The sequence below is a fragment of the Mus caroli genome, unplaced genomic scaffold (assembly GCF_978045245.1).
Source record: "Mus caroli unplaced genomic scaffold, Mus_caroli_1 scaffold_16, whole genome shotgun sequence".
Lineage (NCBI taxonomy): Eukaryota > Metazoa > Chordata > Mammalia > Rodentia > Muridae > Mus > Mus caroli.
In genome coordinates this window covers 27,828,685-27,843,958 of record NW_028227271.1, presented here as the reverse complement: position 1 = coordinate 27,843,958, position 15,274 = coordinate 27,828,685, and the positions used below count along the sequence as shown (strand labels likewise).

General features: G+C 48.7%; 1 protein-coding gene and 1 non-coding gene across 8 annotated transcripts in view; both read right to left on the bottom strand.

Annotated features, from left to right (window-relative positions):
- The window catches only part of Plec (plectin), a 60,660-nt gene that overhangs the window by 35,901 nt on the left and 9,485 nt on the right, over window positions 1-15,274 (bottom strand). For 2 of the 7 annotated variants that reach the window (XM_085831951.1, XM_085831952.1), the window contains exon 1: window positions 2,247-2,399. The exons of the other annotated variants lie outside the window; for them this stretch is intronic. In XM_085831951.1, coding sequence (XP_085688077.1) covers window positions 2,247-2,292 — 46 coding nt within the window. In that variant the 5' untranslated portion in view covers window positions 2,293-2,399. Of the gene's footprint in view, window positions 1-2,246; window positions 2,400-15,274 lie in introns of those variants that run through there. 7 annotated transcript variants of the gene reach the window in all.
- Window positions 7,860-7,966, bottom strand: LOC115029542 (U6 spliceosomal RNA). Its single transcript, XR_003835101.1, has one exon. It is a non-coding gene; the product is annotated as a U6 spliceosomal RNA (small nuclear RNA).

Sequence of the window (15,274 nt, the reverse complement as noted above, 5' to 3'; positions counted from 1 at the left end):
TCGGGGTGAGGTGAGGTGTCATCTGACCATAGCTATCTAAAGGAGGGGTTGAGCAAAGTAGAAAACTAAAAGAATCCAAGGGAGGAAGATTAGGGTATGGAGAAGAATCTGGGGTGTGGTGGGTGGCCAGAGACCTGAAGGAGAATAGTAGGAAGAGCTGCACAGACAGTTGGTGGCAGGCACCACTGCCGCTGTCCATCAGAAAAGGAAAGGGACAGTACTGTGCCCCTCTCACCAGATGACCATGGAACGTAACACTTCCACGCCAGGCTAGATTAGGGTGGGTCCAGAAACAAAGCCACTTTCCAGTCCAAGACCTCTGAAGAGAGCTCTGGGTGAGGCCTCTTTCCTCCCACACCTTCAGTGCAGCTGTCAGACGCCAGGGGACTCCCAGCTGCCATAGGGAATCAAAGTCACCAAGTCCCTAACACCCCAGGCTTGGTGGCCCTGACATCCAAAAATTCCCTACCCCCAGGCAGCCTGAGTGTCCATTTGTGGCCGGAGGGGCAGGTGCTGTGGAGAGGACACGAGGACACCGGCAGGAACTGAAGTGAAAGGAAGAGGAATGATCTCACGCCAGAAGGGCTGCCTAGCACAGCTGTCACCTCTGCTGGGCCCTCACAACCGAGGGTCCCACACACATGTAGCCTGTGCCACCAATACCCCAACTCTCCCTGTGGTGCCGCACCAAACCCCCATGCCATTAAGGCTCTCCCTGAATGGACACACCCATTCCCACCAAGCACTGCAAACCCAGGAACTGATTATAAATAGGGCGGAGGCGGGGGATCCTGCGGTGGGAGGCGCTGGCCAGAGGCAGGCGGGCAGCCAACAAAGCAGTGCGTGGGGCGGGTTTATGGGCTGTCGCCATGGTGCCCCAGCAGACTCCAAACATACAGACACAGACCGGTGGCGGGTGGAAACTCTGAGGGCTCAGCCAACAGTCCCCAAAGCCTTCCCTGAGGCCAGCTCAGCCAGCTCACTGCGGCAGGGCTCTCCCTGTACCACGCCCCTAGCCAGACTTAGGCAGGAAGGGGGGCAGGTCCTCGGGGCCCAGCCCTGGAAGTGCACAGCAGCACTAAATTGGGTCTGTAGGGCCAAGAGTGTACAGCCACCACACCCCCTTCCCTGTGATACCTAAGGCACCAGTGTTTTAGTTATAGGACCAGTACCAACCCAGTTCTAAGAGCAAACAAATTCCGACTTGCTTGGCCTGTCCCTCAGACACCTCTCCACAGTAACCTGTACTCACCCCACCCCCACCCAGAGTTCCTATCTTCCTGACATGATTTCCTAACCTAATCCCATCAAATCTCTAATCCCCCACCCACGAAGCCAATACATAACTCACCACCATCCCCTAATGATCTCCAGCCCCATCCAAAGTCCCCTGAGCCCTTGGACCTGAAGTTTCTTCTGCCCAGGCCCACGTTGGTGCCCTTACAGTAACTAAGTTGACCCAGTCATAGTCCCTATCCCACCTTTAGGCAGGAGAGGGCAGTAGCTCCCAGCACCAGAAGCAATGTGTAGGAATCTCTCCTCCCTCCCACCAGCCAGAGCACCTGCGAGCGTGAGACCGCAGGGAGGAGGAGCCTAGAACAACATGTCCTCCCACATCTGCCCCACGTGCTCAGGCACACACACAACCCTGATCTGGGTCTGCTTGTCTTCAGGGTCCCTGGGCTTAGGAGAACTCTCTGTGCCCTGTCCTACCTTGCAGAAATACTGAGAAGTTGCTGATTCAGCACTGAGAGAGCCCAGCAGCACTCCCTGGGCGGCCCCATCAGGTTTCCAGAGCAACCAGACAGCGCCCTTGGGCAGTCCCTAGCCCCCCAACCCTGGACAAAGAGCCACAGTGTGGCCTTTCCCAGGGCCAGCCCGTCTGGCGCCTAGTGCCTTGGGCATGAAGGTCCCCACAGGCCTACACTACCCCCTCATACACCAATCTCTGAGGCATCTGGCCCAGGCGGAGGAGTGCCGACTGCTCCAGGGCCACCCCCACCCCCCACGCTCCTACTGATGCGGCTGCTGCAGTACTTGCTGCAGGGCTGCAGGGCAGCTACTGGAGCTCCCTCACTCAGCCCTAGGAGGAAACTCGGAAGGGCGTGAGTCTGGGGTCCTACATCTCCAGCTTGGCACACCTCAATGTTACCAGGAAGACAGCTGACCCTGACAGTCACCCGTGAGTTGTTGCACTCAGCCAGAGGTCACTGAGCGTCCGAGAGCCAGGCTCCTCCAGACTGTACCTTTGAGGGAGCTGATCTCATGCTGGATGGCTCTCGAGGGGTCCATGTCTTCACTAAGGGGCTGAGGACGGTGTGCTGCAGCCACTGTGTCCAGGACTGCACAGCACCGCACTGCCCAAGGCCAGCACTGCAGCCTGAAGGAGGAGCTGGGAGGTGTGGGGCAGGGCTTGCTAGCCAGAGGCGGGGCTTCTGCTGATCAATGTCCCGGACACTGGTGTCCAAAGCGCATGCTCCAGGCCATGCACCACACTGCCCCTCCCCTTCTACACAGCCAACAAGAGCTTCCTAACCAATAAAGTCCAGCCAGACTACCCAAACACCAGATAAGAGCCAAATATATGCACAGCCAGCGCCACAGTCCAGGGCCTCTGTCACCTGAGGGCCATATGCATGGCCTGCAGGTTGTACCTGCACAGAGCCTGTCTGTCATACTGAAGCCTCAGCCTCCTATCCACTCCCCGCAGGTGACACAGAGTCTAGACCTACAACCTTCAGCTTTGCCCCAACCAGCAATGTGCCCCGTTCCCTCGGCCCTGTTCCATCCAATGTCTTTTCAAGTGGGATACTTGGTCATCCCAAGCTCCTAGGCTCAAGATGCTTCAGTGACCCAGCCTTTGCCTCTCCAGCCAGACTGTACTTGGCATGCTCTGTCTGTCCAGCTCTGTGGTATCCCAGCACCCACTGACCCTGTGGCTCAGGACACAACTTTGGGGTCACCATCCTTCATGCCGTCCTCACAAGGCTTCCTGACTCCACTCTGCTATATGTCCTCTTGTCATTGCTTCCAATGCCACCCAGCATGACATACAGCTCCTAGCAGGGTCCAGTCATCCACCACTGCACCACTACCATCACCAAGAAGCAGCCAACAGCTGTCCTAGTCCAGCCACCACAGAGGTCACCAGCATACTGTTAGCAACTGCCTGCCTCCTAGACAGGATGTCCATATGGGAAGAAGAAGACAAGTGAACATGTGGACCATTGCAAGTCATGGGACCCTAGGACCTCTGTGCTGGGCAGTGAGGGGTAGAGGGCATCTCTAGCCTCCCTTAGTCTCCTGTCATACTCCTGTCCACACCCTTACTTTGTCCTCACCCAAGACCCTCCACTGGCTCCTCAAATTCATATAATGTCAAGCTGGCATAGCGTGCCCATCATTCTGCTATGGCAGGTCAGGTCACAGCCAGGGAGGCCGGGAAAATGCTGCAGGAGCAAGGCTGGCAATGGATACAGTCACAGCCACAGAAGCCAGCTTTCAGTCCCATTTGGCCTTTGAGTCCCTCAGCCCTTGCTCCTGCTGTCTGTGAGACTCAGCCAGCCTAGGGCATGGGTGGGTTTCAGGAAACAGTAAAGAAATAAAACACAATTTTCTAAATACTCCCCCCCCTTTTATTTTTTTGAGACAGGGTTTCTCTGTGTAGCACTGGCTGTCCTGGAACTCACTTTGTAGGACCAGGCTGGCCTCGAACTCAGAAATCCGCCTGCCTCTGCCTCCCAAGTGCTGGGATTAAAGGCGTGCACCACCACGGCTGGCTCTAAATACTCCCTCTTAAAATGCTACTTTTTACTAAGTTGTATCTGGACGAGCTGAGATTCAGCTTACAAGAAAACAATTCTTGTGTGTGTGTGTGTGTGTGTGCCTGTGTGTGTCTGTGCGCGCGCGCGCATGTATATATGTGTGTATATGTGCCTGTGTGTGTGTGTATGTGCCTGTGTGTGTGTGTGTGTGTGTATGTGTGTGTGTATGTGCCTGTGTGTGTGTGTGTGCCTGTGTGTGTGTGTGTGTATGTGCCTGTGTGTGTATGTGCCTGTGTGTATGTGTGTGTGTGTGCCTGTGTGTGTATGTGTGTGTGCCTCTGTGTGTGTGTGTGTGTATATGTGTATGTGCTTCTGTGTGTGTGTGTGTGTGTATGTGTGTGTATGTGCCTGTGTATGTAGGCTAGAAGTCAGATTCAGAGGTTCTTCTTCAGAAGCTATCTACCCAGTTTTGAACCCGGGTCTTCTGCAGGAACGAGCGCTCTTACCGGCCAAGCCATCTCTCTGGCCCCAAGATCTTATGGTTGGAAACAGAGAAGGGCCTACGGGTAAGAGGGGCCTTGGAGGAAGCGGTGTGGTGGCACAAAGGCAGGATGCTTCGTCGTTCCATCTTTGTTTGATGAGAAGCCTGGTCCCTCACCACAGAGCTCAGCTTTCATCTGCCTCACTGCCCAGACTTCATGGCTCTGGGTCCTTGGAACCCAGCTGTGGATGACAAACCTTCACTGACAAAGCACAGGGGCTTATAAAGCAGCAGGACACTTGCTGTAGCTGTGCTCGCCAGCGTGAGGCGGGGCATGGCGGGAAACCCACAACCTCCAGTCTGTTCAGGCCACCCTCAGAGGCTAGGCAGTCTGACCTGACACTGCTCCCATGGTGACTAAGAGTCCCATCATGTCATCTGGCCTAGGGACATGCATCCTGGACAAAGCCAAGTCTCCTCTTCTGCCAATACCAAGAAAGAAGTGAACACCCTGAGGCTCCAGGACCCAGGTCCTCTTCTCAGCACATAGAGCAACCCTTGCTCACACATGCCCTATGACCCCAGCAAGCTCAGCCATGCGCCCAAGCCACACAGCAATCCCAGGTCCACCCATGCCTCCACTCATCCAGGGCATCAGATGGGTCACCCCTTGAGTCCCTTGTGCCTTCCCCTATGAGTTGGTTTCAACCTCAGGCTGGTGCTCTCCTCAAGGAGCCGATCTTTAAACCTGTCTGTCCCTAACGGCAACCTTCCTGTTGCGGCTCACTGGCTGTAGATTATGTGAGTGGGGAGTGGCCCGGTTGATCCTGTGCAGTGTGACTTGTGATGGCTGTACACCACATCAGTAGATACCTCTCACTCCAGGAGACCAGACCCGGTCAAACCCATCTCCAGGCGTCTGCAGAAAGGCCTCCCTGAGCGTCCTGCTGCCTCACTCCTTGTTACCTCCTTGAACAGCCATCACAGGAAACATGGACCCACTGAAGTCCAGTCCAAGAAGGATATATTTCTGAAGAACTGTACCGCTACTGCCTACTTCACCACGGAAATAAAGGGAAAAGGATTCTGGGTGAGGGTTTGGCTCAGTGGTGTAGAGCACTGACTGCTCTTGCAGAGGACCTGGATTTGGCTCCCAGCACCTACAGGGCAGCTCATAGGCATCTGTAACTTCAGATCCAAGGGATCCGGTGCCTTTTCTGGTACCCATGGGTACTGTGTACACATGGTCCACATAGATTCACATCAAATAAGACAAGTACTGTTTAAAAAATAAAAGAATGGGACTGGAGAGATAGCTCAATGAAGAGCACTGGTTGCTCTTCCAGAGAATCCAAGTTCAATTCCCAGCACCACATGGTTGCTTCTACCAATCTGTAAACTCCATTTCCAGAAGATCTGACATCCTCTTCTGGCTTCTTTGGGCACCAGGTACATGAGTGGCATACAGACAAACATGTAGGCAAAACACCAAAAAATTTTATTTATTTATTTATTTATTTATTTCTTTATTTATTTATTTTCAAGACAAGGTCTCTCTGTGTGGCCTTGGCTATTCTGTAGATCAGGCTAACTTCAAACTCAGAGATCCAGCTGCCTCTGCCTCCCAAGTGCTGGAATTAAAGGTGTGCGCCACCACATCTGGCTAAAATAAAATAAACTTTAAAAATAAATTAACACACCTTTAATCCCAGCACCTGGGAGGCAGAGGCAGGAGAATTTCTGAGTTCGAGGCCAGCCTGGTCTACAAAGTGAGTTCCAGAACAGCCAGAGCTACACAGAGAAACCCCATCTCAAAAAAAACAAAATAAATAAATAAATAAATAAAGATTAACAAACTGCAGATGCTATCCAAAGCACTGTCAGCTCATGCGTTTCTGGTTTGCTTTCATTGTACTTGATGTGCCGCTGACAGAATCCAGGGTTTCCCACCTGCCGGTCAAGAGCTCAGCCCCTGACCTACTCCTCTAACCACTCACTCAATTAAATAAAAAGCCAGAGTCCAGGTGGGCGGATAAAATGCCTGCAGGGTGAGCCTGAGGGCCTGAGTCCAGGAAAATAGGAACCCCAGCACTGGGTGGGTGGAGACAGGAAGATACCCAAGGCTCATTGGCCAGCCAGACTAATCTAAATGTCAAGTTTCTGATAAATAAAAGATCTCAAAAAATAGCAAGGTAGAGTGCAATCATCAGAGAAAGACACTGCACACTGAACTCTGGCGAGTGTGCACTCGAGCACACACACCACCACCACCACCACCATCACCATCACCACCACCATCACACATGGTCCAGTAAACTGGGCATAGTAGCCCAAATCTGCAATCCCTTCACCTAAAGGCTGAGGCAAGAGGATCGTGTGTTTGAGGCCAGCTTGGCTACAGCCTGAGACTTTTAAAAGGGCAGAAGGGTGGGACCAGTAAACCAGGAAAGATGTATGTTGTTAATAGGAGGATAATAGCTCTTTGAAATCACAAGGACAACCTCAGATGTTCCCCCGGGCAATGACTGTGGGAGGCTGGGGGAAAGGGTTTGAGAAAACAAATGGAGAGACACATAGCTGATTTCTCAGCATCGGGAGCCAGCAAGGCTCTTCTTAGCACCCAAACCAACTCAGCCTGTCACTCAAAGCAAGTCAGAGTTCAGCCAGGAAGTGGTGGTGAACACCTTTATCCCTGGTACTCTGTGAGTTCAAGTCTAGCTTGCTCTACAGAGCAAGTTCTAGGACAGCCAGAGCTACACAAAGAAACCCTGTCTCCGGAAGGGGGGCAGGGGGACAACAACAGAAAACCAAGTCAGAGTTCAGTGGCCTGCTTATTCAAGTACATTTTCAAAAGACCCAAGAGTCCAGTGCAGTGACTCATGCCTATATAATCCAAGCAAGCAGGGGATCAGAATTTAAGGTCATCATCAGCTACATAAATAAGTTTGAAGCAGCCTGAGTTATGTGAGAGTCTGTCTCAAAAAGAAAGGAAGGAAGGAAGGAAGGAAGGAAGGAAGGAAGGAAGGAAGGAGGGAGGGAGGGAGGGAGGGAGGGAGGGAGGGAGGGAGGGAGGGAGGGAGGGAAGGAAGGAAGGAAGGAAGGAAGGAAGGAAGGAAGGAAGGAAGGAAGGGAGGGAGGGAAAGAGAGAGAGAAAAGAGAAGAAAAGAAAAAAGGAAAAGAAGACCCAGAATATATATGTGTGTGTCTCACGGTGTATATCTTTGGTTGGCCAAGCACTCACAGCGATCCACCTGCCTCTGCCTCTAGAGTGCCGGTATTAAAAGCGATCCACCACGCCCAGCTAAGTCTGAGTCAATGAGCCCCATTCAGAATGCAGCTGTCCAGCTTCCCAGAAACTTTGTTCAGCAAGTTGACCTGGGTGCAATCACTGACTGTGGTTCCTGTCAACCTACTGCTAGCGCATCGAGAGAACTCTTAGCATTCACCTCACCTACTCATGTATGCTGTGGTAAAGATGGATTTATTTGTTTGAGACTGTAACACTAGATGTTAGCCAGGTATGATGAGGCCACTCTCTTGGGAACTTTGAGGAAGAAACATTTCTAATAGTAGCAATCATCTTAGAAAAATATCCTAAAATTTGTTTGTTTGTTTCTAATATGGAACACTTCATGAGTTTACATGTTATCTTTGCATAGCGGCCATGCTGATATTCTCTGTGTTGTTCCAATTATATGTGCAGCTGAAGTGAGCAGTTCAAACTTGTCTGGATAGAGGGCTGGGGATGTGGATCAGTGGAGCATCAGCCCAGCACACAGGGACCCTGGATTCTACCCTCAGCACTGGAGGCTCAAGGGGAGGAGGGTGTTTTTAAAAACACAAAACAAGAAACAGGTTTGAGTAGAAAAATCATGAAGATCAGAAGTTCAAGGTCACCTCCAGCTCCACGGAGAGTTTTAGGCCACTCTAGGCTAGCGTCACTGTCTGTCTCGGAAGAAAAAGGAAAAAGTGTGTGTGTGTGTGTGTGTGTGTGTGTGTGTGTGTGTCGTCATTTAAATCAAATATCAACAGTAGAGTTAACAGTCTTCCTCCAATCCTGTCCCTTTGTGATCCCACAGTGTGAAATATAATCACTTCCTGTTCACTCCTCCAGTTTCCTTATGGTAAAAAAAAAAAAAAAAAAAAAAAAAAACAAGCAAACACTAATTGGAACTTGATTTTCTGTCTTTTAACGTAAAGTCCTACATACATGCTTTGACCCTGGCTTTCCCATCAACCCTGTACCATGGTGGTCCCTCACACGGATAGGTAAAACACATGACCCTTGCTTTCTAAGTAGGCACACAGGAGGGGGGCGGCTCTTGTTTCCTGCTTGTATACATGTTACATCTGACGGACACCTCCACACATCTGTTTGCCATCTCCTTAACAAGGCTCAGAGGTCCAGACCTCTGGACTTTTACCAACACAGTGACTGCAATTTGGTGTGAAATTTTGAAATTTTTGAAAATCTGAAATGTTAACAATGGTCACAGACATGACAATGACCCTGACACGAAGTTCCTCACTGCACTAGTCTCCTTTTAAAGTATTTATTTATTTATTTATTATTTATTTATTTATTATTGATATGCGTGTGGTGCACAGTGGAAGTCAGAAGACTTGTCCTCTCCTTCTACCATGTGGGTCCTGGGGATGAATTCAAGCCATCAGGCTCAGGAGTAAGTGCCTTTACCATCTGAGCCATCTCATCTATAGCAGTTTGTTTAAAAACAACAACAACAGCAGCAGCAGCAGCAGCAAAAAAACAAAAAACAAAACAACAAAAAAAAAACCAACAAAAAACAACAAAAAAAAACCCAACTACTAATAACCTCGATGTTCTAGGGGAGGGAAATGATTTAATCAAAAACGTGTCCACTGCACTGGTCTGAATATGGTTCGTCCCCACGAAAACTCTTGTTGATGCTTAACTCCTCGAGGTAAAGGGATTGAGGCAGCAGACCTTAAGAGAAGTAATTAGCTGTTTAAGAAGGATTAATGTAGTCTCACAGGGGTGCTGTCCCTCAAGGGACAAGATTAGCTCTCAGAGCAGATTGTTCTCTATGCGGCTGGATCTTCCCAGGATCTCTCTTCCACAGCTATTAGCTCCCCCACATGCTGCTATTTACCAGGCTCTACCGCAGCCCAAAGACCCTCCCTCCTTACAAGAGGCCAACCAGATGAAGACATCTGATGTTAGACCTCACACTAAATAGGCCTCTTCTCTTTATTCAAATATCCAGTCTCACCAGACAATGTTGACACATGACTTTAATCCCAGCACTTGGGAAGCAAGGCCAGCCTGATCTACAGAGAGAGTTCTAGGACAGCCAGGGCCACACAGAGAAAACATGTCTCAGGGGGGAAAAATTTTACAAATATTGGCCAGGTGTACACCAGTTAGGTGTAGTGGTACATGTCTTTAATCCCTAGTTACTAAAAAATAGATACAAAGGTCTAAAGTACTTCCACCTAACATTATGTCATAAAGCCACAAGGAAAACGCAGTAATAAATGCAGGGCACAAAGAAAACATGCTTAAGACCTTCATCAATCAAATATTAGAGGGCAGTCTGAAGCTGGAATTAAATGGTGAACTCCCAAAACATGTCTGTGCCCTTGAAATTCATAAATGTGACCTTACTTGGAGACAAGTCTCTAATTAAGAATCCGTTCTGAGTTATTTAGGTTGTCCTGGGTCCTTATGAGAGAGGAGGAAAGACACAGAGTCTGAGACTGGGAGGAGACAGAACATGCTCGCACAAAGTCCAGGGTTTGATCCCCAACATCTCACAAACCAGGCAGAGGGGTGCAGTGGCATGTCTAATACAGCACTGGGGAGTTAAAGGGTTAAATCAGAACGTCAAAATCACATCTGGCTACATAATGAATTTGAGGCTAATAACTCTGGGATACAGGAGTCCTTCCCCATCTCCTGCAAAAATAAAAGAGAGGAGGGAGAAGAGAAGAGAAGAGAAGAGAAGAGAAGAGAAGAGAAGAGAAGAGAAGAGAAGAGAAGAGAAGAGAAGAGAAGAGAAGAGAAGAGAAGAGAAGGTGAAGATTTGAAAGAGAATGGCTCCTACAGGCTCATATGGTTGAATGCTTAGTCTCCAGTTAGTAGAACTGTTTGAGAAGGAGTAGGAGGTGTGGTCTTATTGGAGGAGGTATGTCACTAGGGGTGGGCTTTCAGGTTTCTAAAGACCACAACAGACCTGGTCTTCTCTCTGCATGCAGATCAGAATGTAAGCTCTTAGGAATTGCTCCAGTAACATCCTTGCCTGTCACCACGCTCCCGGCCGCGATGGTGATGGACTCTAACCATCTGAAGCTATAGGCAAGCCCCCAATTATATGCCCTCCTGTAGAAGTTACCTTGGTTGTGATGTCTAATCACAGCAATAGTACACTAACTACGACAGAAAAGGAAGGAAGGAAGGAAGGAAGGAAGGAAGGAAGGAAGGAAGGAAGGAAGGAAGGAAGGAAGGAAGGAGGGAAGGGAGGAAGGGGAAGGGAAGGGAAGGGAAAGGAAAGGAAAGGGAAGGGAAGGAGGGAGGGAGGGAAGGAAGAGGGAGAGGAGTGGGGACTTTAATTCCAGCATTTGAAAGGAAAAAGCAGATAGATCTCTATAAATTCAAGGCCATGCTGATCTATATAGTGAGTTCCAGGGATATATAGTAGTAAGATCCTGTAAAGAAAAAGGAGAAAGAGGCAGGTGGATCTTTGCCTATGAGGTCAGCCTGGTCTACAGAACCAGTTCCAGGAGCCAGGGTTACTCAGAGAAACCACGACATCACCCTTCCCCCCCAAAAAAAAATGGAGGAAAAGAAATAACTGAGAAAAGCATGCTCTCGCATACTAGAAGCAAGGTGATCTTTGTATTCTAGCAGCCAAGTTGACTGGGTTGTATTCTACAGGGCGTGCAACAAACGTGGATATTTAGCTGAAAAGAGTTCTAAGCAGCTTTAGCCCAGTTTCTTCTGGTGGCTCATCTTAAAAGTCAGGAAGAAAAAGAAATTGAGGAAGGAACTGTTAAGCAAAAAGAAACCAGCACTGGTGATTTGGGAAATTCACAGGCTATTCAGTTTGCAAAGAGATGCTGACAAGGGGAGCGTCACTGTCTGGACGGGATGCTCTGGAAAGAAAGGCACATGTGTGGCTAGATAGCCTTTGCCTAACTGTGACTCATGAGTCCATTCAACTGCCTCTGCAGAGTCAGGAGGAAAGAGATTACCCAGAAAAGCCCCATGGCAGGCTCTCTGTGACACAGAAAGCAGGCACAGATTTATGAAAAGGCTCTGCCAGAAGTGACCCTGCCAGCCTGGACTAAAGGGACAGACAGAAGGAAATGGAGGTGCTAGACTTCCAAGATGATATAACAGAACAGGGTGGTAAACCCAGTCAGCTGCGGGCATGCTTTTTTAAAAAGGGCAGCAAAATGGCTGCCTCCTCCTTCCTGGTTCAGGGATTCCTTTGCCTCAGGGAAACAATATGTGTCCCTTTCAATAGCCAATCACCCAACTTCTACAACTAACCCAGGACCCAAGCCCCTCAGAGGTCAGGAATGAAGACCCCTAAAGGCCCGCATCCCAAGCCACACAGGGATCACCTCCATCTTGCACCACCTTCTACTCCCCAGCAGCCTCCCCCCACCCCCATCCCTTAGTGCCTAGAATCTGATGACACACCTAAAGAATCCTGCTGAAGTCCCTGTAGTCCCCCATCCACTGCTCCCAGGACTCTGTCTGCTCTCAGGACTTGGTGCTCAAACAGATGTGGTGGCTTAGGCCTTTAATTCCAGCACTAGGGAGGCAAAGGCAGGCAGGTCAGCCTAGTCTACATAAAAGAATTACAGGCTAGCCAGGGCTACATAGAGACCTCAATGCTAGGTAGCCCTCTCCCTCTAGCCTGCATCTTCCCAGTCCCTAGACTTGGAGGGTCTTAGGGGACAGGTCTTCCCTACAGATGGCTCAAAATGACCTGTCCCCTGTCCAATTCAGCATTTCTCAGCATGTTGGCTGTCTGGTCACTTCCTCATCTGAGTCAGCTGTATACACCCAATGCCAACCTACCATTCTGCTTTCCCTAACATGGATACGCTACCCCCTCTCAAGTGTTCTCCATCTTCATTGCCACCTCAGTAGCTTCTCAGGGGAACCAAGGAATCACTTCAGGGAGGTGGAGTGCCTGTGGGGTCCAGCTCAGAGTCCACCTGTCTCTCTCTGCAAGCAGGGTGAGGCTTGGCTCAGGATGCAGAGATGCAGCAAGCCACGGGCCCTGCTCTCAGAAGCTGTGTTTGGTGGGGAAAATGATGTTTAAAATACTCCTTGTTCGGGTAGAGGTGGCACATGCCTTTAATCCCAGCACCCGGAGGCAGAGGCAGGCGGGTTTCTGAGTTCGAGGCCAGCCTGGTCTACAGAGTGAGTTCCAGGACAGCCAGGGCTATACAGAGAAACCCTGTCTTAGAAAAAAGAGCGGGGCAGGGGGCTAAAGAGATGGCTCAGCGGTTAAGAGCACTGACTGGTCTTCCAGAGGTCCTGAGTTCAATTCCCAGCAACCACATGGTGCCTCACAACCATCTGTAATGGGGTCCGATGCCCTCTTCTGCTGTGTGTCTGAAGTCAGCTACAGTGCACTCAATTTAAATAAATAAATATTTAAAAAAAAATACTCCTTGTTGCCCATGAACACACATCCAGACCCTGAAGCCTCCTATATAACAAATAAACAGATGTGTGTGGGTCTGTTCTTTATTTTGTGTGTATGTATGTGTCGCACTCTGAGTGTGCACACATGTATGCACATGCGTGTGCAGGTGCCAGAAGAGGAAGGACCCTGGATTTTTCTAGCGCTAAAGCTACAGGCTATTACTGTGAGTCTCTAGATGTGTATGCTGCAAACCAAACTTGGGTCCTCTGGCAAAGTAGCAAAGGACCTTAACCACTGAGTCATGTTTCCAGCCCATGGCTTTGTTTTTCAATAAAAGGAAGCCATTCAAAGCACAGCATAAAACCTAAAGGTCAGAGTGAAAACTGGTAAATGTGAAAGATTCTTCTGGCCAGGAACTGTGGTACACACAGTTTCAGATGAGACAGATCACTTGAGCACAAGAGTTTGAGGCCAGCCTGAGAAACATAGCAAGACCCTATCCTAAGTAATGATAATAATAGCTGTTGTTGATATATATTTAATTTATACATAATTAATTAATAACATTTTGGGGTGAAACGGGTTTTCTTTGTGTAGCCCTGGATGTCCTAGAACTCATTCTGTAGATCAGGCTGGCTTCGAACTCACAGACCCTCCTGCCTTTGCTTCTGAGTACTGGGATTAAAGGCGTGAGCCACCACTCCCGGCTCCAATAATAATTATTTTTATTATTAAATTAAATAAAACAAATTTGCCCAAAGTCACTGTCAACAAACTCAAATAAAGACAGACTGATACTTGGGAGGCAGAGGCAGGCAGATCTCTTGAGTTTAAGGCCACCCTGGTCTATAGAGTGAGTTCCAGGACAGCTAGAGCTACACAGTAAAGAAATCCTGTTTCCAAAAAACAATAAATAAATAAATAAAACAAAACAAAACAAAAAAACCCCACAATAAAAGACAAATTGATGATATTAGATTGAGCAATTGGAATACAAGAGATCCAAGAACATCGTTTTCTGGTCTGGGCAGTGACCACAGGCCAACTTTGAAATTGAAGCTATATGTGTAGAATTTTTACATTTTCCCACAGCGATGCTTCAATAAAAACTTCACTTGCTTACAAAATAACCAAAAAATATGAAGTTTACATAATGTATAAAGATATAAATATCTAAAGAATTCTCACAAGGGAAAATAAACTTTGGAAAACGGAGCACTACCTCAGTCAGTAAAATGGCTGCCACCCAGGCACAGGGACTCCTCCCAACCATGTTAAAAGCCAGGTATGGGATGAGGAGATGCCTCAGGGGTTAAGAGCACTTGTTGTCCTTCCAGAGGTCCTGGGTTCAATTCCCAATACCCACATGGAGGCTCACAACTGTCTGTAACTCCAGGTCCTAAAGATCTGACTCTTCTTGCCTCTGCAGGCACAAGGCACATACATGGTATCCATGGTATCCAGACACGTATGCGGGCAACTACTCATACACATAAAGAAAGTAAAGAAAATGCACACACACACACACACACACACACACACACACACACACACACCAGGCAGAGCAGCAAATGTTCATAACCTCAGAGCTGGGTTGACAGAGATAGACAGATCCGTGGGGCTTCCTGGCAGGTCAGCCTAGGCTACTTGTTGCAGGCCAAGGAGAAACCCTGAATCAAAACAAGACAGACAGACAGACAGACAGACAGACAGACAGAATAGCATCAGGGAATGACACTGAGGGTATTCTCTGACTTCCACATCTCAGGCATGCTTACATATGTGTACTCGCACAGGCTGTAACACATGTCACTCAACACACACACACACCGGGGGGAGGGGGAATCAAAGGAAAATTTATATCAAAATTAACACACAGGCAACTCAAACAAACAAACAAACAAACAAACAAACCCAAACCCTCTGCAAAGAGGCAGAGAGTGAGGTGGCTCGGCAGGTACAGGCACCTGCTGACAACCTAAGTTCAATCCCCAGAGCCTACACGGTAGGTGTAGAGGAACAACACTTAAAAACTCTCCATACCGCACTGTAACACATGTATGACATCTATCTCTCTCCCCTCCCTCCCTCACAATGCACATATACACGAAAAATGGAAAAAGAAAAATTAGAAATATGAATGGCTAATAACTATGAAATGATGCTGGCCTTTGTTAATAATCAAATAACACAGGATAATTGAAGCTAGAATTTTCTCTGCAAGACTGTACAAAGTTCTGTGTCACATCTCAAGGATTCATCTACACTGGAGATCAATCTAGAAATACAACATTTTAAATCTGTGTGTGTGTGTGTGTGTGTGTGTGTGTGTGTGTGTGCTCGCGTGCCAGGAGTGCTTGTGGAAAGCAGAGAACCTTCAG